The sequence below is a fragment of the Falco biarmicus genome, chromosome 4 (genome assembly GCF_023638135.1).
Source record: "Falco biarmicus isolate bFalBia1 chromosome 4, bFalBia1.pri, whole genome shotgun sequence".
Classification (NCBI taxonomy): domain Eukaryota; kingdom Metazoa; phylum Chordata; class Aves; order Falconiformes; family Falconidae; genus Falco; species Falco biarmicus.
Genome location: NC_079291.1, coordinates 64,324,148 through 64,348,690, shown reverse-complemented (window position 1 = coordinate 64,348,690; position 24,543 = coordinate 64,324,148). Strand labels below are relative to the sequence as shown.

The 24,543-nt window shown below is 48.0% G+C and overlaps 1 protein-coding gene across 1 annotated transcript; it reads left to right on the top strand.

Moving 5' to 3' along the window:
- Nucleotides 1-2,705: 2,705 nt before the first annotated feature.
- On the top strand, nt 2,706-24,290 carry PIAS4 (protein inhibitor of activated STAT 4). The gene is made up of 11 exons (XM_056337229.1): nt 2,706-2,851; nt 6,087-6,522; nt 12,466-12,550; nt 14,326-14,367; nt 14,779-14,869; nt 15,201-15,329; nt 15,416-15,521; nt 18,894-18,967; nt 19,126-19,286; nt 22,781-22,911; nt 23,829-24,290. The coding sequence occupies exons 1-11, from the start codon at nt 2,825-2,827 to the stop codon at nt 24,032-24,034; spliced, it is 1,488 nt and encodes a 495-aa protein (XP_056193204.1). The 5' UTR covers nt 2,706-2,824; the 3' UTR covers nt 24,035-24,290.
- The last annotated feature ends 253 nt before the right edge of the window (nt 24,291-24,543 follow it).

Below are 24,543 nucleotides of genomic sequence, written 5' to 3'. Positions count from 1 at the left end.
GTCCGCAGCGGCTAGTAGACTCTATGGTTGCGAAGCTATTCCGCCGAGGCGGGACCACGTGGCCGCTGACTAGGGCTGCACCGGGGCCTGCGGGCAGCTGGGGACGGCGGCTCCCGCGCCGCCCCGCCGTGGCTTAGCTCGGGCCGCAGCGCGGGGGAAGGTCCTTCCTCCCACCCGCTGCCGGTAACTCGGCTGGGAACCGGCTCGGAGGGACCGGGGTCGGTACAGTCGCTGAGGACGGTGATCCCCGGGGCGGCGGCGCTGCCAGAGCGATGAGAGTCCCCGCCGCCGGCCCCAGCAGAGCCCAGGAGGCGGTAGGGCAGAGCCCGATGTCAGCCGCGGCCCGAGCACCTGTACCGACCACCGTCGGATCCTGCCAACGCCGCTCGGGCACCGCCGCTGCCCGGTACGCCCGGTGCCCCCTGCCCGCCCCGATCCCGCAGGGTCCCCGCGTTGCGCATGCGCCGGCCGGCGCGGCCGTAAGAGGGGCGTCGGCACTGCAGCGCCCCCTGCTGGTCGGGAGGAGCGCGGCGGGGGCCCCGGCGGGGAGTGTACCGGGGTAAGGAGCACCCGCGGAACCCCGCACCCTGCTGCGGGCTGCCGGCCCCGGGCTGCTCCCGGGCAGAGGGCCGTCATACAGCGACAGAACTCGGGCAACGATGTGTCCCTGCCTGCCCTCATCGCCCCCGTACCACATCTCGGGGGTCCCGGGGGGGTCCCGGGGTGGGCGCACGGTGCTGCTCCGCACACGGGGCCTCATCCTGCAGCCCCGGACTGTGCTGCTGGGTCCCTCTGGGGAGCCCAGCGGCCCACCTGCTCCTTGGGCCACAGCGTGGTTCTTCGTGCCGCAGCAGGGCAGAGACCAGGATAATCCTGCCGAAGGGCACGGAATGGCTGTGCCAGGCCAAGGAAGACCCCACACGCGATTTCAGGATGGTTTCTTCCAACCCAGCGTGGGAAGGAAGGGCCAGACTCCTGTCCAATTGTCCCAGCAAGTTGGGAATCTCAAGCTCTGTGCGGTGAATAGCATTACCAGAGTTAGGAACAGGTCAAAGGGAGGTTATGCGCAAGGACAGAGGGACCCCAGATAGGAGGAATGTAACCTCCATCTCCACAGCATAAATATTTTGCTGGTTTTTCCTTCTTTTCAGCACCGCAGGAGGCCACTGCTCCACCTCCATTGGCTGCAGCGTAAGAATGCTCACACAAATCCAAGCTGCTCTGTCCCCATGCCACCTCGCCTGGCAGCTACGGTTGCTGCCAAATTCTCTCGGCACATCCCCAGCCCACATGTCCCCTCCACTGGTCACAGGCAGGGACTGGCAGGATGGTGGTGGAGCTACACCCAGGAGAGATTTGGCCCCCTGCTCTCCTGGTGTGACAGGATGAGTTATCAGCTGTTGGGGTTTCCATAGCAATCATTTGAATTTTTAGCACCAATACTGGCTTTTGCCAGACTGGAAGGGAACACTGGGGAACCTGATTAACATACCAGCCTGCCTAGGAAACTGACTAATTGCCTTTTTGTTTAATTAGCTTATGAGGTTGATGACAGGGAAAGGAATGTGCTGGAAAACCTCTCCCAGTGCAGCATTTCACCCTGACTACTGGGGTTACCTCCTGGTAACTCAGCCGAGAGCTGGCGAGGACCCCGCTGAGCACTTGCTGCTTCAAAATGGAGCAGCCAGACCCCAGGGGGAACAGTATCAGGCTTAGGAGAAATAATTTCTACCTACAAAGAAGGTATTTTTAATAAGAAATGAATTATTGGAGAGAACATCTCCTCTTGAAGCACCCATGGGGGGCACAAACCTGTGCAGGAGAGCTGAGGGATCTCTGGGCCACCATCGCCATGGAACAGTTGGGTTTAGCCAGAAGATGCCACACGTGCCATGGCAGGGAGCATGTCTGCAGGGAAGGCACAGTGGGAGCTTCTCAAGGCCGCTGAAGCAGGCACGCAGGGGCAAGTGGTATCCCTTAACAGAGGCCATTGGAGCATTTGGCAGCTCTGGGGTCCAAGATCCAACATGAAAAGTTCAAGTTCAAGTGGAGGCAGCTGTGGGGTGAGGAGAAGGATGGATGGGTTGGTGACCTGGGGGGTTCTCTTAAGGCACCCATCCAGAACCACGCTTGGGATTTTCCGCAGTGTTTTTCTCTTCAGAAAAGCCCCCAACAGCCACTTGCTCTTCCACAGCATTTCTCAGCAAAACCAGGAGTGATTGGATCTGGTGCTTGGCAGTTTCTGGACAAAGCTGCCGCAGCGTGCCAATGCCACCCAGGGCCAAAGCAAAGCCCCTGGCACCGGGCTGGGAGCTGGGGGGGGGGAGCCCCTCCCCCAGTGCCACCCCCAGGGCCCGCTGCCTCCAGCGCAGCCCTCAGTGGGGAGGGCCAGCAGGGCCCGGCGGAGAGGCCTGCACAAGGCAGCGGGACCCCGGGCAGGCCCGAGCCGACACCTGGCGCGGTGGGGCCTGGCCTTGGGCATCCACCTGACGCCATTTTGGGGGCACCATACACCGCTCCCGGGAAAGCCGCGCCGCCGCCTGCCCGCTGGCTCTCAGTCCCACTCGCCGCGGGGAGCAGCCCCGACCCCGCGCCCGTAGAGCATAGCGCCGAGGCCGCCGCCCCGCTTTACAGCGGCGCTGGCCCTTTAAGGGCGGCGGGAAGGCGGGGCGGGGCCAGTGCGCATGCGCGGCGGGGCCGCGGCCCTCGAGGAGAGGAGGGCGCGCAGGGATTGGGCGGCGCGCGCCTGGCGCGGTCCCTCCCCTGCCGCGGGCGTCACGTGACTCGGCGGCGGCTCCCGGCGCGGTGGACGCTGGAGGCCAAGATGGCGGCGGAGCTGGTGGAGGCGAAAGTGAGTGAGCCGTGCCCCCACCCCGCCGGTGGGGCCTGCGCCGGGCCAGGCAGGGCCGGGGGGGGGGCGGCTGCCGGCCCGGGGGGACCGCGGGGGGGCGGCCGGCACGGTCTCGGCCCTGGCCCCAGTGGAGAGAGCCGGGGGGGCGGCGCCCCGGGACTGCGCCCCCTCCCCCCCCCCCGCGTTTTACCTCAGGGGCTGCCCCGCCCCGGCTCTGGGCCTGGCCGCGGCCCCCGCCGGACCTCGGGCCTGGCCCGGCCAGGCTCGCCGCTCCGGGCAGCCGCCTGCCCCCAGGCCGCCGCACCGGGCCCCGGCCTCCCCCGCCGTTAATTCCCAGTGGTTAATTAACGCAGGTGTCTCCCCCGCTGCCCAGCGGACCTCCCTCCCCTGCTCCCCGGGCCTTCGCCTCTTCCTCGCGAAGGCCCGGCCGGTGGTGCCCGGGGCCCGGCCGCTCGCCTGGGGCCGGCGGGGGGGCGCGGCTGGCGGAGCGGGGCTGTCCGGACGGGCCCGGCGGGAAGGCTCGGGTGATCCCGGCCCCGCCGTGGCTGGGGTTGGCAGCGGGACGGGCAGTGCCCGGTGCAGGGGCAGAGCTCCCGGCTCTCTGTGGCGGGGAGGCTGGGGGCGGCCTCCGTGGCGGGGTGAAGTGAAAGGTCTTTGCAGCAAACGTGCCCGAGGTTGTGTGGGGCTTCCAAGGCATCTTGTGCCTTGGGGGTGGAGAGGCCCCCTGCTCTGCCTCGGATCTCCCCTTTTCGCTGTTCGCTGGCACCTCTCTGGGAGCCAGGACTTCCCTGTGTCCTGCTGTCGGTGCCCAGCAGTGCGGAGGACCAGCTGGCGGCACTTGAGTGGGCTTCATCTAACAACATCGTGAGGAGGCTGGTGCTGAGGGCGCTTCTGGAGCAATGCCAACGGCTGGGAAGTGTTTCGTGCCTGCAGGATCAGCTCATCGGTGACGATGTGGCTGGATGGCCGCACAAATAAGATTTGGAGAGGCTTGTTTTAGGAGGCACTGCCTTTCCTTGCTCTTGGGCCCCTCTCAGTGTTGTGTGCTGAGCCCAGGACTCCGGAGGAGGAGATGCGCTTCCAAGGCAGCGTGGTTGCCCCCGTAGCGGGTGTTTGATGGGTTCTGTGCCTCTTGCACGCCAGGTTTCCTCAGGGGGAGGAATAGACTTTAGCATTAATGATCTCAGTGGTGATCTCCCTACTGCTCATATTATCATGCAGGTCCAAGCCTCAGTGACGTTCTTTTTTGTCTGAAGCTTTTTCTTCTGTTACTGCTTAAATCTGGTCATCCTTCTGGATCTTAAATTCTTCAAAACGTAAACTGCAGAAGGCTGCAAGCTCAAACTCTGCTTTAGGCCCCAACAGTCCCAAGTGACCAGTGGTGTAGGAGCAGGGAGCGCAGGAATACCTGTCTGCTGCACTACTGTGACTTCCCTGGTGCCATGCTGTTGGTGTGCATTGCTGCCTTGATGTGTTTATCTTTGCGAATATGCTGTTTATCCTCAAAGTGTCTCAGAGGGGACAATACGCTTCTCCATTTTGTAGCTGAAGAATACTGAGATACAGAAACTAGATTTCTCAAAGATTGCTTGGGTGGTATCTAGTGAGGAAGCGATAGGAATCGAGATCTCTTGAATCCTGACTTTCAAGCAATTAAACATCCTTTCTCTCCTCTTTAAAGTTATCTACCTTTTTTCCCTCTCTCACCAAAGGTATTTTGGGACACATCACAGCTACCAAAAATTTTATCTACAGACAGTGGTGTTTATGTAACATCTTTTGGGCTTCCAGAAATGACAGATTTCACGAAAAAGGAGAAAATAAAATGGCATTTTCTCTCTAGTCTAATTCCCCCACATGCAAAAACAGCTGTTAAATGTTTCTGGAGTTGGTAGTAATTTAATTAAAAAAAAAAATATCTGTATCTGCTTTATTGAAGGAAATTATAAGGCTACTGTTAACTTCCACAGAAATCCTGACTTTTATGCTTTTTTAAAATTTATTTATTTAATCCTCAGACAAGAGTGAAGTATAGGTTGGGGAGGAGAGAGACCTGCTGTATCTCTGCTGCTTTGGGGTTTTTTTGTTGTTTTGGTTTTTACTGTGAGGTGGCTGCGTTTCTTCTTGAATTCTTGTGTTTCCCACAAACCAGGAAGGATATTGAATGAATACCTATCAAATATATTTTCAGGGCAACTTGAATTTTCAAAGATACGTACTTGATAAGCTTGTCTTGTGCACTCACAAGGCTGCTTTGTCGTAAGAGAGAACTGAAACCTAAGTCTGACCAGGCTCTAGCAGTAATTTTAACAGAAATAATTTCTAGTTCTTAATCTGATGAAAATTTGTTGAATGGTATAGTATAGTCTCTGAATTTGCTGACAGTTGCAGGCCACCTGAGTTTCCACAGCAAGAGAGTAGATTTTTGAAGATGAAGGTGCTATTTTACTGCTTATTGAAACACTGAAATTGGTAATACCAGTGCAACAGCAAGGCGGCTGCTGGTAGGGATCATGGGGGAGCACTTGGCAAAGCACCCAAATAGAATTTGGAGGCATTGTTCTCAGGGAAACATATTTCTCTCTTTAACAGTCTTTTAATGTCTTTCCATAGCCTAAAATACATTATATGTTTTTAAAGATCCTGTATATGTTGAAAGGTTTCTGAGGGTTTTTTGCCTGTACAGAAATACAGTGCGAAAGGGTTGGTGGCCCCAGTTCACTTAAATATCACCTGACTTCCAGTTCATGTTCCCTTTCTTCCTTTGCCTTACACTAATACCATTTTTGATGAAGTTTTTATTACCCAAAACTGCCTGGGAAGTTTGGATGCTTTGAGCCTCTGTGGTAAAGCAGTTGACGTGCTGTTTTGGAGGTGGGCCTACTGTTGGAGATGTTTTCCTTTGTGGCCACTCTTGTTTCCAGTCAACCTGTCTTGAGTACGCTTAGCATTTATGACAAATTATTTTTGACTAATTTGATGATTATCGTGGTGTTCCTCTGATTTTGGTGATATATCAGTTGATGGTCTCCTCTGTATTTGCTTTGCTCAAACAAGTAGCTAGGAAATGGGATGCTAATCAGGTGAATAACAGCTGATTTGAACAGAAAGTTTGGTGTCTGTCTTATAAGCAATTTATTTTTTAGTATTTTGGATTCCAGTTATAGAGTATAGTGAGAACTGACACTTTGAATTTTTATAACTGTAAGAATGTTCTTAATTTTTTATCCCCTAGAACATGGTGATGAGTTTCCGAGTCTCAGATCTTCAGATGTTGCTGGGTTTTGTTGGCAGGAGTAAAAGCGGACTTAAACACGAACTAGTCACCAGAGCATTGCAATTGGTTCAATTTGACTGCAGCCCTGAGGTTTTCAAGAAAATTAAGGAGCTCTATGAGACTCGCTATGCCAAGAAGAGCTCTGAAGTCGCACACCCTCAGCCACAGCAGCACCGGTCTCCTGAGGCACTCTCCATACATTCATCGTATGACCGCGGGAGCACCGTTGCTCGGACTTCTATCTCCACTACTAATATTGACTATCCTGCACTCTATGGGAAGTACCTTAACGGACTGGGAAGGTTGCCACCCAAAGTTGCAAAGCCTGAAGTTCGACTGGTGAAACTTCCCTTCTATACAACCCTGGATGAACTGCTGAAGCCAACAGAATTAGGTGAGTTTTCAATATGCTGGTGCATTCATGATGGATTCGGTCCGGGAGAAGAAAAATGAACCTAGTTTAAGTGTCAAAAAGGTGACAGTGTTTTCAAGGATCTGTGTGACAGAAGGAGAGACTGATTAACATGGTGGTGAATGCCCACCTCTCTCCCCTCATGCTTAGAATTTAAAGAATATTTAGATCTAGGGTTTTTTCCCTTGCTGTAGACCTGAAACACGGTCACTTTGAGATGTAATTTGAAAGCCTGTCTTGTTTGGCTGTGGTTTACATATCCTTCATTGGAAATACTGCAATGTTGCGAATCATAATCTGTCTTCCATCTCTGTAATGTGGCAGTATATTGAGGAAAATCTGTGTTGGTGTCGCATGTGTGCTGGCATATTCTACACTAATGCTGTTTTTCAGTGCTTAAAATACCTGACTTAAAGCCCCCTATGGATGAAAGAGGGTGGATGTGCACATGAAATAGTATTTCTGACTTTTTTTTTTTTTGTGCTTGTCATAATTATTTGTGCATGATGGTGTATATTTTGAGGGGCAGCTAGGCTAGGAAAACTGGAAGAGGTGATTTCCCCACCCCTAGGGTTAGGAGACTGATTTTTCATTGTCTTAATTCTAAGAAACAGCGAGTGTTGTCACTGATGTTAAATATAGCGTTCTTGTAGCGAAGACAGTGTATACGGAGGAGAGGTATCACTGTAGTCTGCTCAGCCTCAGTGTCTCATAAAGTCAGTGTGGTAATATCAGGCTTCACGACTAAATGAACCTAGAGCTTGGGAAGCTGGTCTGGCTTTGCTGAAAAAAATGTGCATGTGAATTGTAGGGGGGGGAAAAAGATGGAGATGTGATTGTGCAGGTACAAAAAAAAAGGACTAATCAGACTTTATGTAATTTTTGTCTTCATTTGGAGGCATTAAATATGTTACTGCTGTGACCATTAAAGTCATTGACGGGTGGCTGCCACTGTAAAGCTAAAAAATTTTAAATGCTGTTTGAAGAATGGGTTAGTTCAGTCTTAAATGTGGGATGGTGTTTGTTAGTCAGAAACGCAAATGTAGTATTTTGAAGGAAAAGAAATTTTTGAGATGTGGGAAAATCCAGTGATAGGCAAAGAGCTGTGGTGTACTTACTGTGATTAACAGATTTTGTTAAAAGTTGGCATTAAATCTTCTACATCAGATCAGAACCGAGGTCTCATTAAATTTAGTATCTCACCTCTGTTAGCTGACACCTCCCTCGGGTCAGCTTGTTCCCTAAAGCATATTTGACTCATTCTCCCTCTTGATGAGAACGTTTTCTGCTTAATGGTGGTGAGTAGCTGGGTATGAACAGATGTTCAGTCTCCATTGTCCCAGTCAGCTGTTCAGAACCTAACAATGTCTTCTAGACGCTTGTTTAATTTTCCCAACCTGGTGACCAGTAACTATTCCTTCTGCCTATGCCGATGTGAATAATAAGCATTTGTTTCTCTGTAAAACTGGGGTTATTTCAACACTTCATGGGTATCAGCTGCTCCCCATTGCTACCTGGAACAGCCAGGTGCTGGAATAACTTCCACATTAGAAGTTATGCTTACATGGGGCTCTGCTTAGTGTGGAAGGATGGTAAGACAAAGCGCTCTGAGGAAAGTCAAGTGTTTTTCCATATGGAAGCTGCATAGATCCATGCTTTGTTGCCCAGATTTCCCATTCCGTGTCTGGACCAAGTGTAAGCTTCTCGTCAGCCTCAGAAACTCCTTAATGGTGGATGTACCTGAAAAGAGATTTAAGACCTTGGATCTGTTTAGAAACACCCAGATGCTGTTGTAGTACCCCATTTTGCTGGGCTACCAAAGAGGTGTTTTAAGCGTATAGCTGCGGTGGGAGTAGGGGAAGGTTAATTTATGTGTTCCAGGCTCCAGTTGGAAGCATCTTTCGTAATAAAAAGGCTCTCTTGCTTCTTTGAGGCTATTGCCTTGAGATCAAAGGTGAGGATGCCTGATTTGGTCTGTAGCCAAGCAGATTCCCTGAAGAACTATCAAATTACTATTATACTCATAGACAAAGGTGGCTTCAGCTAAAAGCAGATAAATTAGGTCCGTTATGAACCAGCTAATGTCTCATACTTGGTAACTGCGCACACAATTTAGGTATTGAGTTTAGCATCTGAGTTATCTACATGAAAACAGCTTCTGCTGCAGCTTTCTGGTTTGGTCTAAGGATGTCAACATGAAAGAATTCTTCTAATTTACTGAAATTGCCGCAATTCTCTTGGGTAGATAAGGCTTAAAATTAAGATTGATCAGATACCTTTTTAGAGGGAGTGAATACTAATATCTTTGCTGCACTGTATTTTAAGTAGCTAACAAGTGGAGTATTTGTGTGAGCTCTGTGGTTTCTGAGCACCTTGCTGATAAGTGTACTTATCCTCTGGCACCTTTTTGGGTAAAGCAGTGTGAATACAGTTTTTGACAGTAATGGCATGCTGTAAGGCATTCTGAATGATTTTTTTTTTTTGTTGTGAATGTTAGCTGTGGCAGCCTGTACTTGCTGTAGATACTGAAGCTTCTGATCTTCTCCTGGAGGCACACCAAAGGAGAGCTTGCAGTGCAGCTGTGGGAGCACAAGGCCATGTAGTCTGGGAGGTCCTGCCACTGTCAATGTAATCGGGATTTGTTTTGAGTTTTTCCCTTTGATAACACCTGTCTTGCAGCGTGGTGTTGGTCCCCTCTCATGTGTGGGTGGTAAAACTGCTGCTCCAGTCCCCTCCTCTGAAGCTGGACTTCAGTGACTGTAAACAGGGCCACCGATTTTGTGGCAAAGCCAGCTGCCTTCTCCCAACTGCAGGGCAAACACGGCTGCATTGAGCGATCTCCAAGGAATCCCCACAAAAGCACATGCTCACACTTGCTATAGCTACCTAAACAAACCGTGGTATGCGTTAAAATGACTGCTTCTGAAAAGATGCCATACCAATCAACTTCATCTCCCCAAACCTGCACGAACACCAATACCCTTCAGTCGAGTCAAAGTAGTTCTGATAGCCAAGGAGGAAAAAAGAAAAGCCCACCCGTATATTGTCTTGTGCCCTGAGGTGGGCTCTTCTGGAGGTGTGGGGGTGTGAAGGAGGACTCACAACAAGCTCCCCAGCCCTACAGAAGTCTCCTGCCAGCAGCTCATCTCTGCCTGATCAACCTTTGGGATCTCTGGTCACAGTGATGACAATATGATCGCTCTTTCCTGGGGGTATTAATGCTTTTAGTGAGTTTGACCAATAGGTATAGTAGTGAGGAATGTTACACCTTAAAATAAAAACAAAACAAAACAAAAATACACCTTGGTGCAGGTAAACCCTAAAACCCTGAAATCAGTGGCAGGTCTGGCCTGCAGGATGGAGAGCTGCTGGCGAGGTTGCCTTCTCAGAATGGGAATCATTTGCAGCTACGTTGAGCTAAAGTCTTGAATATGGTTTGCCAAGTCCTTTTGGGTTTTGGAAGTTTCATGTCTTGACTCATTCTGAGGACTGCTGATCGAGCTCAGTCTTAAAAATTGATTTCCTGCTATTGTCAGCTGTTAAAATAGATCGATCCCAGCAGCGGTCTTACAAGTCCAGGAGCTGAGCTGTGTGCTGAGGCATCTGTCCTGAAAAAAGGATGAAACTCAGTTATCTTAAAATATTTAGCTTTAAAAAACTGTGAATTTTTTTCTGGCTGATCAGTAAAGAAATGAACAGCTGATTAGGTACCCTAAAGTTGTATCTCCTGGAGTTTGGGCTTATTATATCCAGCATTAAGATATTGAAGTATTGGGTCTTGACGCAGGTCTGTCCTGGAGAGGTTTTTCTTCCAGTCTCTCAGGGCATGCTCTCTTGCTCTTTTCTCCAAAGCATCCAGTTCTGATGGCTGTTGGCAACAAGGTATGAATGGACACATCCTGAGTCCATATCTTTTTGATTTCCCTTCAGCTGTTTCTTGTCCAGGTAATGTTGGAGTGCTTTATGTGACTCTCCAGCAGCTTTCTGGAGCACAGTTGAGAAGTACCCCTCGTTTTTTGCCGGGAGAAGAGACTTTCAAACTAAGAAATAAAGAAAATGGGGAGCACATGCCGCTGCTGCTCATTTCGCTTCACACACAAAGAGGAGAGCTAGTAAAGTAGCTGAAGAGAAACATCAGCACCTGACTGTATTTTTTGTTCTCCCATAACGGTGGTCGCACAGTCAAGCTGTGTAGCCCATTGGCAGCTGATGCCTTGCAGCCAGGGCTGCTGTACAAACTTGCCATCACATCCAGTATGTGGTAGTGGTAGTCTTTCAGCCTCCAGCAGTACTCACTTCAGGTGTTGTCAGCAACTATTTGGTGTGTCACAGAAGCGAGCAAATTAACCTGGTTTGCAATTCAGAAGTGTGCTGGTTTTGATGCTAGACAGTTTTTCTGGCAAGGTGATAGTAATTTTGGTGGATACTTCACAGGGTTTGACTTCCATCACTGATGGCATCCTTTGATGGTGCCAGCCAGTGTTGTGGGCAGCCTGCTTTCAGCCTTTTTTGTGCCCCCCCCCCCCCTTTTTTTTTTTTTAAAGGAAGAGTGGGCTGATATAAATGCAAAATAAAACATGAAAAGCTTCTCAGTTTTCCTAATCACGTTTGCTTTGTCTTTGTGTAGCTGAACAATCAGCAGAACAGCATATCTATAGACAGTTATTTAAGCAACAATATTAAAACAATTGTTGTTGTTCTTAATTAATCACTTTCTAAAAATAAGTCTTTATGAAATGCTTTACTTCTCGCTGGTTTTGGTCAAGAGACATCTGGATGGAAAATGGAATTAAATTAAAAGTCCATAAAGATACCATTTTTTTTATTATTTCTGAAAGCACCTTTTTCATTTTAAAAGCTGAGTTACCAAAGGAAAGTGTCTGTAGTCAGTGAATCAGATTGTCACTGTGTCTTCCAGGATCTTAGAGCTGCTGAAGTTTTATCCTTCCTTCATCTCATCTTATTCATAGACAATAAAGTGCACTTTCCTACCTCTCAAATTCTGGTATGTTGGCTTTGAATAAACTAGCAGTTGAAGTGATGCAAAGAAAAACACCCAAATCTTGCTAAAAAGGAGAAGAAAAAAAAAAAAAGCTGTTTTATCACTTCGTGTTCTTTGTGTCTGTCCTGTGACTTTCACCAGCTCAGGGTCACTTCAGTTGGAAACGTGTACTGAGAATAAAACTTAACGTGTTTGAATTTATTAAAAGGTATGGAGCAGAAATCATAACGTAAGTTCTTCACATCTCAAGCTTCATTTTAACCATGTTAAATGCATTTGACCTTAAAATTATCAATGGATAAAAAGCCACAACTAATGCTGGGTTCTCTGTTCAGTATTTCTGAAAGTGAACTGCTCTAACGCCCTACCTATAAATACACCCTCAAGGTCACCTGTTTGTAAGTCATGTTTTGTCTCTTCCAGCTGTTTTCTGACATGCTTTTTTTAATTATCTAAGCTGATCTTTTTGTTGTTGTTGTTTCCTTTCTTTTCCAGAATCAGACTGATCAGTCTGGTATTTTCATGCTTTCATGTCATGCATAGGTTTCTTCTTCTGCTTCTAGTTCTGGTTCTAGTCTCCACATTGTGATATCACTTATGGTTTGTTCTTATGTGAACACATGATTGTTGGCTCATTGATTATTTGAGGGGAGGAAAAATAAAAAAGAAAAAGCAGGTCCACAGCCACTGTGGACTGTTGGTGTGCTAACTAGCGAAACAGGCAAGCAATAAATGAGCAAAGCTGTAATCAATGGTAGATTTACCAAAACACATGATGTTTGGGATTCTTGTGCAGAATGGGAGGAAACAAGACTTGGAAATAAACATAGCTCAGAACATAAAAAAATCACCTTGTGCTTAGCAATGCAAGAAGAACTAGATATTATCAGTTTGACGTACAATCTTTTTTTTTTCCTCTTCAGTTCCACAGAATAATGAGAAGCTTCAGGAAAGTCCATGCATTTTTGCATTAACACCAAGACAAGTGGAGTTGATCAGAAATTCCAGGTACTTTGCATTGGGTATTAACAGTTCAAGAAAATGTAGCTGTATAATTCCTCCATGTTCCCTCTTTGTGGAAGCTTTTGTTCTCTGCAAGGAAACACTGTTTGTTTGAAGATATTAGCAAACAGGCTACTTCTCATGTGAAGCAGATAGCTCTGGGGGAGGTGAGCTGTACAGTTTTACCCATCTAAGTCCCTAAGTTTCACTTCTGCTCCTCTAATCTTGCTTTTGAATAGTCCGTTTGGGCAGGAAAAGCGGTATGGAATCGTTGATGACCTAAATTCTCTGTTGAGCTTGTGTTGTGAATATTTGCAGGTTTTTCTTTGCATGAAAAGTTCAAAAGCTATACATGTAACGTTGTTTGCATCTGAAAGAAGGATTCCTTGTGGTAAAGGATGCTATAGTAACTGCATAAGAAAACATCTTGCACCGATTAGGATTTACCCTGACCTCTGTCGTGATACAACTTTTGATTCACACAATGAAATGCCTAAGAGATGTCAGTGCAGGCAGGAACGCTTCCTCTTTTACTGACCTGCTCCCTTTGTCCTTGCTGCTGTGAAAGGACAATGATGCAGAAGAGGTCCTCCAAAGCTAAGCGTAAAACCTTTTAAATATTTCTCTTTATGGTAAAATCATACTGTTATCATAGAGTTGGAGAAATATGATGTTTCTTGAATATCCAGTGCTTGATTACTGTTGTGATCCCAGTAGGTCAACAGAAGCAGTGCATGGGAAGCTGTTTGAAAACTTAACAGAAAGGAAATGATATACTACGGAAGTCTTTAAGGGTGATAAAAGACTACACGTGTTGTAGCTGATTCTTGATGCTCTTTTCTCCATATATTCAGACTTGTGAGAAAAATTTCACTGTCAGTTACACGACTGAAATATTTCGTATCGGGAGTCACAATAAGTTTTTCCTTGTCTTGAATGATCACTCAGTGCAGGTCCATCATCTTCCACTGCTTGTGGGTGGTATCCAGATGTGTTCCCCCCAGATCTAAAACTGCCACATCAGCTCCTGTCTGTCAGCTGAACTGAGGTTCCATCCCTTCCACTGCCAGAATCAAAACATGTACGCTAGAACACTGAACTGGAGTGGGAAACACTTTCACAGGCAAATCAAGAGTAATTTTGGGATCTTATCTAATGGCTTGTGTCCTGTGCAAAATTAGAGTATGTTTTACACTTTTGTGTAAAGACTCCTAATAAAATACCCTTTTTCTGTGGTATGTTTCTTTCCTGATACCACTTGAAATCCTGTTATCAGTAGCTGACTGAAGTTAGCAATATTCACAGTTGTTCTGCTGGTGCCATAATACTTGGTTCCTTGATTTGCACAAACACCTTTAGCTGAATAATTGAACAAAGGGAATCTTGAAAGAATGCTGTCAGATAGACCTGACCTTAAAACCTAGTTTTTGTAAATGCTTACAAATCAGCAAGAGGATGCCGAGCAAATTGATACCTTTCACCCAACACCTTTACAGTTTTGAAAACCCAGAGAAAGGCTGTAGGTTGGTGCATTAGGAAAAAAAAAAATCACAGGACCACTGATAGTTTCAGGGAGAATTGTACAATTTAAATAAAATTCTGTAAAGTAATTCTGTTAAAGGTCTCTTAAAAAAAAACAACAAACAAAAACTAAAACTCTTGAGCCTGGCAAAAGCGACAGCTGATTTTGGTTATTCTGGGGGATTTTTTGTGGGTGGTGTTTGTTTGGGTTTTTTTAACATAATTAATCTGAAGTTTCTGTTTTTTCTTTAATTTACTAGGGAGTTGCAACCCGGTGTGAAATCGGTTCAGGTTGTGCTAAGGTATGTCTGAGCATGGGGATGATGTAACATCAGGTAGAGAACAGGGGAGGAGGGAATGCACTACCAAAAGTAACTTTCAGTGTGGTTTTTGTAGCTACCAAGATAACTTGCAGTAAGTTGTTTGCTCACATGCCTAACGCAAGCATCTTAAACTCTGCTTTCTAACCTCTGCCTACGTGTACTGCTTGAGTTAGTGCTGCAATAGCAAACAGCAGTGTGTCAGATTTTGCTGCCCAGGTATGGAGTCTGCATCCGATCTGGGAGAGCCGAGTGGAATTGGCTTTGCTTTGGCCAGATGAGGGAGCATGGGTTGGTGTGGTGATGGTTGGCTGCTGGTACCTGTTGATGTGCAGAGAGCTTTGAACATGCAAACCGCATGGGGATATTGAGAGATGTGTCGTTTCTTTACAGAATCTGTTACACAGACACTAGTTCTCCTCAGGAGGATCAGTACCCTCCGAACATTGCAGTGAAAGTGAATCATAGTTACTGCTCAGTGCCGGTAAGTCAGCTCAGCCAGAAGGTGTGACATTGCAACTTTGGAAGGACTTGTGTAATTTAGAAGGAAATTGGTTTCCTGATGAATGCAGACAAGAAGCCAAAGTATAAAAGTGCAGCGCTTAGTTTAAAGCTATGGATTAGCTATGTTGCTAATAAACTGTTCTTGCAAAAAGTCTTGTTCCTTTTTTTACTTTGTGCTTGGTCTGACTGTTCAGCTCCCTTCTACCCCCTCCTTGAAAACTGTAGGTGAGTAGAATTTAGCAAAGCTGATGAATAGATGTACCCATGTAGAAGCATCAAAAATTTATATATACTTAATCTTTCTGCCTTAGGGCTACTATCCATCAAACAAACCTGGAGTGGAACCTAAAAGGCCCTGTCGTCCCATCAACCTCACCCATCTCATGTACTTGTCTGCAGCGACGAACCGCATCACCGTTACCTGGGGGAATTACGGGAAGGTACGTGCCAGAGGAGATTGCACAGGACTGCACGAGCGAGTGCACAAGAGCAGCCTCGCTCATTCTTTCCCTTTCTTGTCTCATAGAGCTATTCCGTGGGGCTGTACTTAGTGCGGCAGATGACCTCAGCGGAGCTGCTGCAGAGGTTGAAAACCATTGGGATCAAACATCCGGAACTCTGCAAAGCTCTTGGTGAGTATGTCTGCTTGTGAGGTGGCTCGGGGAGGCCCATTGTATGCCTGTCAGACTGCAGCATTCCTAGTAGCCAGGCTGCTCAAAATGTGCTTGGGATCTGCTGCCAAGTTTTATACCATTTCTTTTATCTGGTTGTATAAAAACACTTTGTGTTTGAACAGACCTGTGAAGCTGTTATGTCAGTCGTGTGAAATTGCCCTAGATCTGTGTGCAAGTGCAGTGCTTCTGCAGTGCGTGGTTCCTGTGGCTCTGCAGAAGCCCTGAATCACTTTAGTTGGATTTAGAATTTGTCCCCAGGTCGTATCGTGGTGAGTGCCGCTGAGGGCCAGTGTCGTTCTGACGCGATGCCTTCATGCCTTCACCTGAGTAGTTATGAGCTGGCGAACATTACCACAGCACCTCGGCCTTGACCCGCACTATTTCCAAAGGAGATTTCTGGAGCAAGGGATCCTGGTGAAAATGTCCTGCTGCCCCCAACCCCCTGTGAATCGTAGGGGCTGGCAGTGGGATTTCACCACCAGCACTTTCATATGCGTTGAAAACTTCAGAGAAGAGATGATCCTGAGAGATGCTTATCCTAGACCACTCAGGTAAATCATTGTGGTATGAGGCAAATGCAAAACATTATTGAAAATGAGGGGAAATTACCTTGCTGAGGTAGAATCTGACTTGCAGCTCATGGGTCTGGTAGATTTCCAGTTATTTAATGTTACTGGAGAGAGTAGAGAGAGCATTCTTACTGTTCAGTGCTGCATGGGAGAGCTAAAACAATGGATCGTTAATGGTCTTTAAAACATACTATTCAGATCATGGACAACTCTTACCAATTATAAGAAACATGATCTTGAAGGTAGATTGTAGTTCATAGGGGAGATGATGATTTCAGGCATGTCCAGTCTTCAGGCACCTAATGCATGGCTGCTTCTGCCAAACTTTTGATCTTTGTGTGAAATGCAGCATTTCTGCAGCAGATGCTGAACACTTCTGTATCTCTGCGCCACACCAAATAGCGTCCACGGCAGTCTTGATCATATTAGACCACTCTGACAGCTAGCACTTACCTGTTGACATAAGAAATGAAAATTTCCATTTGTTAAATATCCACCATTCTCAGAAGCTTGAGGCTCTGGCTGTGCTCCCTTTTTTGCCGTTCACCAGAACCTTAACTGAATTGAGCAGAAGCTGGCTTTTGAGTTGTCCCGAACTGCAGAGGATCCTCTCATTCTCTGACACTTCTTGACACCAGGCTGAGCAGTCTGTGCTGTTCCCTTCAAAGCGAGCACGTGCAGGATGGCCACTCAATCTGAGAGCGGCAAACAGGTTCTGAAAGCAGCTTTCTCGCCTTTTCCACTCGGTAACAAGTGTGTGCCTCCAGTTCTGCTGAGTTAGATAACTAACAGCTCTGGCTGGACTTCAGGGCAGAGGCAAATTGCATTTAGTGACCTTAAATTTAACCAAATAGGAACGTTGTCTTGTTTCAGTTCCTTTGGCCTAGTTACTGCTTGGAAGTTGTTTGGACATCTGAAACTGGCAAGCACGAGTAGCTTGTAAACTTTGCTTTTATAGCTCTGGTCTGTTCTGCAAATGTTTCCATATCACGTTCGTTGCAGCATCCCTCAGTACTCACTAGAGCTAGCCTTTGACTTTGGTTGCATCTCAGGGCTGACTCATCTTTTGCATATGCTTCTGTTGACTTCTGTATAGGAACGTTGTCTGAAAGCAGAGGTGCTTACATACATGGCTGTGGGTCCAAAAGCAGTCTTAAGGCATCTTGATTCTAATCAGGAGGTCCTAGAAAATGCCCATTTCTCATTCCCATGCATCATAGTAATTGATGCACACAGAATGCTCTTACAAAGAACTTTACGAAAAATTAAGCCTGGATGAAAACACTCCTAATGTGAAGAAAACAACACCAAATCTTGTAATCTTGTGGAAATTTCACATCTGAGAAGTCACTCTTTAATTAGAGCTGTGTGTTGCAAAACTGCATGTAGCCTCATTGTCTGGAGACATCTTGTTATGATCTGAAAAGGTCAAAATAAATGGTTGACTTGCTCCAAAGAAAAATGGTGATGGAAGTGTCAAAGGCCTTTTCAGACAGCAGTGTTAGCAGCAGCTACTCTTTAGGAGTTGTGTAGTAGTGTAAAGCTAATTTTTTATGGTGATTCTGCACCTTGATGTGGGACCTGCACATCTGCTGCTCTTTTTGATTTGCCTGCAGCTCCTCTGGGTTTTCCTTTCCGGATGCAGCAGCGGGGGCAGGGTTCTCTACCTCCTTTCCTAACATCTGATTCTTTCCAAATACATGCTGGATCGCTGCTTGTGACTGTTTTTGCATGGCTGCCTTGCTCTTTGAGCTGTCTGCCCTGGTACCTCTGGGTCTGCTTGTAGTTCCTGTGAAACAGTCTGCTGGAATAAATGAGCTGGCCAGCATATAAATGGAAGAGTTACAGCCTGGTAGCACTAAAAGGAGGCTTGTTTATTTGATGGGGTAATGATGGGATGTGGTTTCCTGTCAATTTGACTGTACCCCATGTTTGCTTACTTCGGGGAGGAGGAGCTTTTTCTGCATTTCAGGGGACAGTTAACCCTGTCCTATTGCCACTGATCTCAGAAGGGAATAAAATCCATGATCCTTATGCTAATAACCAGTAAAGTCTAAACTGACTTCGTTCCCGAAGTCCTGCCATGTGCTAGAGCTCTATCCATCCATTCTTTCCCTCCCTGTGGGAAGTTCAGGTATGTGGGTGTCTTAGTCCCGTCCAAACTGGGACAAAGTTAACTCCCGGTTTGCTCCATTGGTATGGTATTAACACGACAAAGCTGGTCAGCGGCATGATTTTGTCTGTGTACCCCAGCTGCGAGCCTGTAGCTTGTAAGTAAGAGGTGGAAGCATTGCTGAGAGAGCGTTAGCAGTAGCTAGCAGGTAGCATGCCCTCGTCCTGACGCCTGAGTCGGTTCAGCCTCCTTCATTTGCTCTGCCTGCATGGGAGGCAGCATGTGCCGTTTGGCTGGGAGAGCTGGGTCGCTGGGACGGGAGGTCTGTATGAAAACGTGAGCTTCCTGGTCGACCAAGAAGTGTGCTCCAGCTGGGCTGTAGACCACGAGCCGCCTCGCCACCCGTGAGGTTTTTTGCCTAGCCAAGCAGCGCCTGCACTGAGCGCTGCAGGTTGCGTAAGGCTGGTCCAACACAAACGGTTTTCTGTCTCTGATGTCCTCTGTCCCTGGCTGACAGAGGTTGTCATCTGTGGGGAAAATGACTCATATGCAGCCAAGGGCTGTCGGTGAGCTGCTTGACCTGTACTACATGTTTCTAGGGTCTGAGTTTGCATCTGTTACATTTTGTGCCCTCTACTCTTACTGCAGTAAAAGAGAAGCTGCGCTTGGATCCAGACAGTGAAATTGCCACTACAGGTGTTCGTGTCTCTCTTATCTGTCCGGTAAGTCTTGGCAATATATTTTAGTCTGTTTTTGTCAAGAAACCCTATTCTGCTGCCAGACCAGCTTCGCAAACTAACGAACCTTTTTGCTTAGGAGGAGAACTGTCTGGTGATTGCTTGGGTGGCTTTTATCACTGATCTTCTCTTTGGTTCAACAGCTAGTGAAGATGCGGCTGTCAGTCCCGTGCCGGGCGGAGACCTGTGCACATCTGCAGTGCTTTGATGCAGTCTTCTACCTACAGATGAATGAGAAAAAGCCCACATGGATGTGCCCTGTGTGTGACAAACCAGCACCCTATGACCAGCTAATAATTGATGGGTGAGTCCGTACTGTCCTCAACCCCTTTCTTCCTCTGCTAGGTGTGACATCTTGTCTTTTGGTCTGTGCCTCTGATTGAAGCTCACCTTGAAACAAAGTTGGAACCTTATTCTGCTGGCGCATAATATTCTGACTTTAATCGTCTTGGTGTGTTAGAGCAAGACTGGACTGTCTGTTGTTCTTAACTTCTTTGGATTACACTACAGCATGTTGAGAATCAAGCACTTACTGCCTCACTTTTTTCATCAGGCTGGTGAACCCGCACAACTAGCCATCCTGGTTGACAGATACCATGCTGCATGGAATAAACCACTTTATGAGCACCTGATAAGATGATTTTTGATAGGAAACATTGTTCTGTTTTCTTGTTGGTGTGAGGCGCTCATCAGCTCACAAGCGGTTCTTGGCACGCTGTACATTTGATTGGGGGACCTTCTGTGCCAGCTTGTAAACAGAACGTCCAGCCCTTGAGGTAGAGGTACAAATGCAGTATTTGGGTTTTGTACAGTCTGTGTGACTGTTGCAGTACAATTTATATGGCCGTTGTGAATATCTTAGATGGGAAGGATGCCTCGAGTGGAGCTGTTTCTGTGTTTTGCATGCCTGCAGGGGAAGGAAGCAGGAGGTTCAGATGCACTGGAAGGACAGAATTAAAGCGCTTTGGATATATTATCCAGGCTAGAGGTTTTGCAGATCTACCTGGGGTCCCTGGGCCTTCCACCCTGGTTCCTCTGGAGACACCCAGTGTTGGTCGATCCCTGTCAGCAGGCTGAGCCTCTGCAGCAGGACCTTGGGGTGCTCAGGGGACTCCCTGCTGGGGTTTGCCATCCCCCTTGGTGTGGGAGGGGACACCGGTGCACTCGTCAGATGAATGGGGCGTGCTGGGAGGGAGCAGGCGTTTGGTACAGCACTTTTAGAGTGGGGTTGTGAAGAGCAGATGGCAAAGTTTTGCCCCAGCCCTGTGTTTCTGTCTGGCTGCCATTCAGGGGCTGCTGTCTGCCCTGTAGTGGGCCAGAAGGACGGAGCCACACCAGCATCCCCATCCTCAGTGTTCCCAGCCAGGCAGCCCCTGTCTCTTCCGTGTGAGGGATGTTCTCTTTCTACTGTCTTATTTTGAATGTGGCATAGCTGGAGTAGTCCTGTAAAAGCACAGGAGGGAATTAAAGCAAAGTAAATTCCAAACAGCATTTGGAAAAGGGTGAGGCAAGAAATGCATGCCCCAAGCCCTGCCAAGAGTTCTCCGGCTGTGAACTGGGGAAAGGTTGCTTTAGACTTGGCACTCAACTTGTCTTAGTTTTCAGTCCGTACGGGAATGATGTTTCCCATATCTCTGGACGAGAGTTAGCTTGCTCTGTGTTTTTAACAAAGAGAGGAGCAGAGGGCTCGCCATAAGCTAGGAGAGCTGGAGTGCTGCAGTTCAACAGTACAAGAACATTTTGGAGGTGATGCTCGTATGTCTGAGTGAGGTTTCATCCTGGAAAGCCTAAAAATGCAGCTGTGTGCCAAGAGGATTAGCCTGAAAAAAACAGGATATCTCCCTCTCCTTGTTGCAGACCCGGTGGATGGTGTCCTGTATGCAAACTGCAGAACGAGCTAGGCTGACAGTAGGGGCCACCTGAGGCAAGCCAGAAAGCTGGCAACGATGCTCGTCAGCTCCAGAAATGTGGGTTCCAGAGGCTATCTCTAGAGAAGAGCACAGTAATTTGCCTGGCTTTTGTCCAAGAGTAAGGGAAGGAGCAAGGAGTGAATTTAATGTGAACAGTGATCTCCACCTGACCCCGAGAAGAAGCTTTGTTGCCTCAAAACACAGGGAGCCTGTTTTATGGGCTGGGACCACTGATGTCCATAGTGGTGCTAGCCAAGCTGAGAGCAACCCTGAGGACTGGTGGAGCAAGATGCATGGTTCTTGGCTTCAGGAAAATGATCTCCACCCTCGTGGCTTGTTTAATTGATCTCTAATGCAGGTTCCCTCAAAAGTAGGAAGAGTTTAGAGGAATTGTTCAGGTGCATCCAGCTCCCTTGGCACACAAGGCAGTGAAGTGAGCAGACAAGTCTCCGCCTGGGTGGTATATTCCCAGGGCCAGGCTGATAATATTCTGAGCATTGCTGCGTTTGTAGGTACTGATTTGATCCAGGAGTTGTGGCTTTTTAGACAGTCTGAAGCAGCTTAGGCAGAGATAACCTGTTTGCTTTGTCCTCCAGCCAACACAGACAGGAAAATCCAGTTCCTTTGAGATCTCTAACAAGGCTGCTGAGACTGAAGGGGAAGGTACGAGGGGCTGGATTGTGGAACCTCCACAGGTCAGCAATGCATGTGTCCCTCGAGGAGGAGGAGGAGGCCGCCACTAGTGAAGGCTCAGCAGATTTCTTTGTCCCTGCTCTGCAGTGCTCAGGACTGGGTTTCGGTGCCAGTTCTGTTGGATGAAGGTAGTCTTCAGACCTCCCTGAAAGTAAGCGAGAGGGAACCTGGCAATCACAGCTGGATGCTGTTAGTCAAAAAAAGGGGTGTAGGCTCCTGAGGAGGTAGTTGGTTGGTCCAGTCCAAGATCCTCTGGGCCTTGTCAGCTTTTTTGGAATCACAGCCTTGAAGGCTGGATGACAGGGCCATCTGTGGAAACACATTTCCTACTTGAGCAGGGAGAAAGCAGAAACTTTATCCCGCTAGTGTGCCACAGATAGTTTTCTTCAGCTTGTAAGATGTTTGTTGTTAGTTCTTCTTTATACTGAAGGGAAATGCTCAAGTCCAGGAGTGAACAAGGCTTTGCAGAACTGTGGTTCCAGTAGTGTGTCCGAATAAACATACCAGGCAAACGGTGGGACGTGTCAGAATAAAGCAGGTACCTGGTTCCTGAGACACTGAGCAAGGGCCTCGTTCTGGTTAGTGTCTGCAATGAGAGGTGGCTGACAGCGAGGTGTCTATGCTGGGTGTGTTTTCAGTGGTGAACATGTTTTGGGATTTGGGGTTTTTCTGTTGCAGGAGGCTGCTTATATTGCTTTGGTGGCTGCTGTGGAGCTTTTGGGAAATAAAAATAGGAAGGAGGGGAAGCGCTGCTTGTTGAACTGCTTTTTTCCTAATATCCTAAGATATTTTGGTTTTTGCTAATGCCTTGGTGTGAACATACCTGCACCAGCCCTGACATAGCTCTAGATGGGGCATCAGACGTCTGGCTGGAAGCGGTACCACAGACTTGGGAAACTGGGTGAAGAGGCAAAGCTGTCTTCTAATTGTACATAATTAAAATGTTAGTTCATGGTTCAGGTACGTTGTCAGCAAGGACTGGGACAGTTTGCACTGTCAGAACCTGTGCTTGTTTTATGGGAAATAAAACGAGCCCTTGACTGCAAGGGCTATCTGTTTGGCAGCCTTCTTCTAACCCCAAATTTCTTGTAAATTTAGGGCTGTTTAAGGTGAAGATCCAGGTTGATGGCCCGTCGCTAAATGCATTCTGCTGATTGCTTTGAGCTTAATAGATGGCATCTTTTCTCCTGTCCAGGCTGCTGTCAAAGATCCTGACGGAATGTGAAGATGCAGATGAAATAGAGTACCTGGTGGATGGCTCCTGGTGTCCCATCAGAGCCGAGAAAGAGCGGAGCTGCAGCCCTCAGTGTCCAATATTAGTTCTAGGTGAGCATCTCTGGGGCTAAAGACTTTAAATTACTGTAGGAAATGGGCCCAAATTGCAAAGGTAGAGTTTCCTGACTGGCTTGGGAAAAGCTGAGTGATACCTTAACATGAGTTTGACTCTCGGAGAGCTTCCTGTGGATAGCCCCTTCGGTTTCAGCCTCTCCAGGAATGAGCAGCCTCCACCAGGGCGCATCATGTCCCTGCAGAGGAGGGCCCAGCCCAAATGGGGTTGTTCAGCGAAGCTGGGTTGTTGGTGGCTTTGAACACGTTTGTCATATTGTGCACCTCTGCAACGACCCCCAGAATGTCATCGGCAGGACCAGCCCGGAACAGCACTGTATTTTTGTGGGAAAAGAGGATTTTGACGAGCAGGGCTGTCTGTGGGGCAGCCTGTGCAGCTGGGCCCTCTGGCAGGGGCGATGTCTGCTGGTGGGGTTGGCGGTGCGGTCGTGCAGCTTCTTGCTTCGGCTGAGCCGGTTCCTGGTTCTCAGGCAGGTGCCTTCCGAGCGGGTGGTGCAGGTGCCGTTGGGTGCTGTAGCCAGTTCTGACCCCAGAGAGAGCATTAGGTTTGTGGCATCGGCTCTTTGTAGGTGGCTGCTTGGATGCAGTGTGTTTCGTGTGCCCCTTTGCCCTTCAGACTGGACATGAGGAAGCATTTTACCGAGAAGGTGCTCAGACACTGAACGGGCTCCCTCGAGGCAGGCGATGCCCCAAGCCGCTCCATGTTAAGAGTCAAGTCAGCCAATGCCCTTAGTAACGTGCTTAGCTTTTGGCCAGCCCTGAGGCTGTTGGCCAAGGTGATCGTTGTAGGTCCCTTCCAGCTGGGCTCGTCTAAGTACCGCGCAGCAGTGAGAGACCAAGAGTGCCAGGGCGTCCCCTGAGCCTTGACCAGTCCTCTGTTCCCCCGCCTCTCTCAGGTTCCTCAGATGTGAACGGGCTGTTGCCCACTCCGAACAGTAACGGTGAGAATGGCAAGGCCACTGCAGATGTTGTGGATTTAACACTGGACAGCTCGTCATCGGAAGAAGAGGAGGAGGAAGACGAAGAAGAAGATGATGATGATGAGGGACCCCAACCAAAACGACGCTGCTCTTATGAGAAAGGTTTAGTTTCTGCCTGCTGACTGCGGAAGCAGCTCTGAATCTCAGAATGGACAGACTTGAATACTCTGGTGCTTATTAAACTGGAGGAGGGGGAGAATGTCCTCTCCCACCTCATCTCCCTCCCTCCCTGATCTCCTTTTGACTTTCCTATTCCAAATTAATCATTAAAACAAGATAAAGAGGAAGAAGAAGAAAAAGAAGAAAAAAACCCACCAAACCACAAACGAGAAACAAACCATTGAGCTGCTTCTTGGTTGGAAAACGACCCCACTCAAAGCCTGACCCCGAACTGGAGTCGGAAGGAAGGAAAGTGTCTTAAGCCAGGCGGTCGGGTCTGCAGCTCGCTGCGCTCCGCTGCCCTTCCCCGGGACGGTTTGGATGGGTGGAGTTCACCTGCAGATCTACAGGACATCTAACTCCCGTGCATCTCCAAAGCTGTGTGCATTTTTATCGTCTTGTTAAATAACCATTCCTTAATTAATCTAAAGTTTTTGCTGGACGTGTGAGTCCGGGGTGGGGAGGGAGGGGG

What these genes read in the sequence shown, in the direction of transcription:
- PIAS4 (XM_056337229.1), top strand. Translation starts at nt 2,825, where the DNA reads ATGGCGGCGGAGCTGGTGGAGGCGAAA. An exon ending in TCGGTTCAGGTTGTGCTAAG is followed by an intron (nt 14,368 to 14,778) that starts GTATGTCTGAGC and finishes GTTTCTTTACAG; the next exon opens with AATCTGTTACACAGACACTA. An exon ending in GGAACTCTGCAAAGCTCTTG is followed by an intron (nt 15,522 to 18,893) that starts GTGAGTATGTCT and finishes CTCTTACTGCAG; the next exon opens with TAAAAGAGAAGCTGCGCTTG.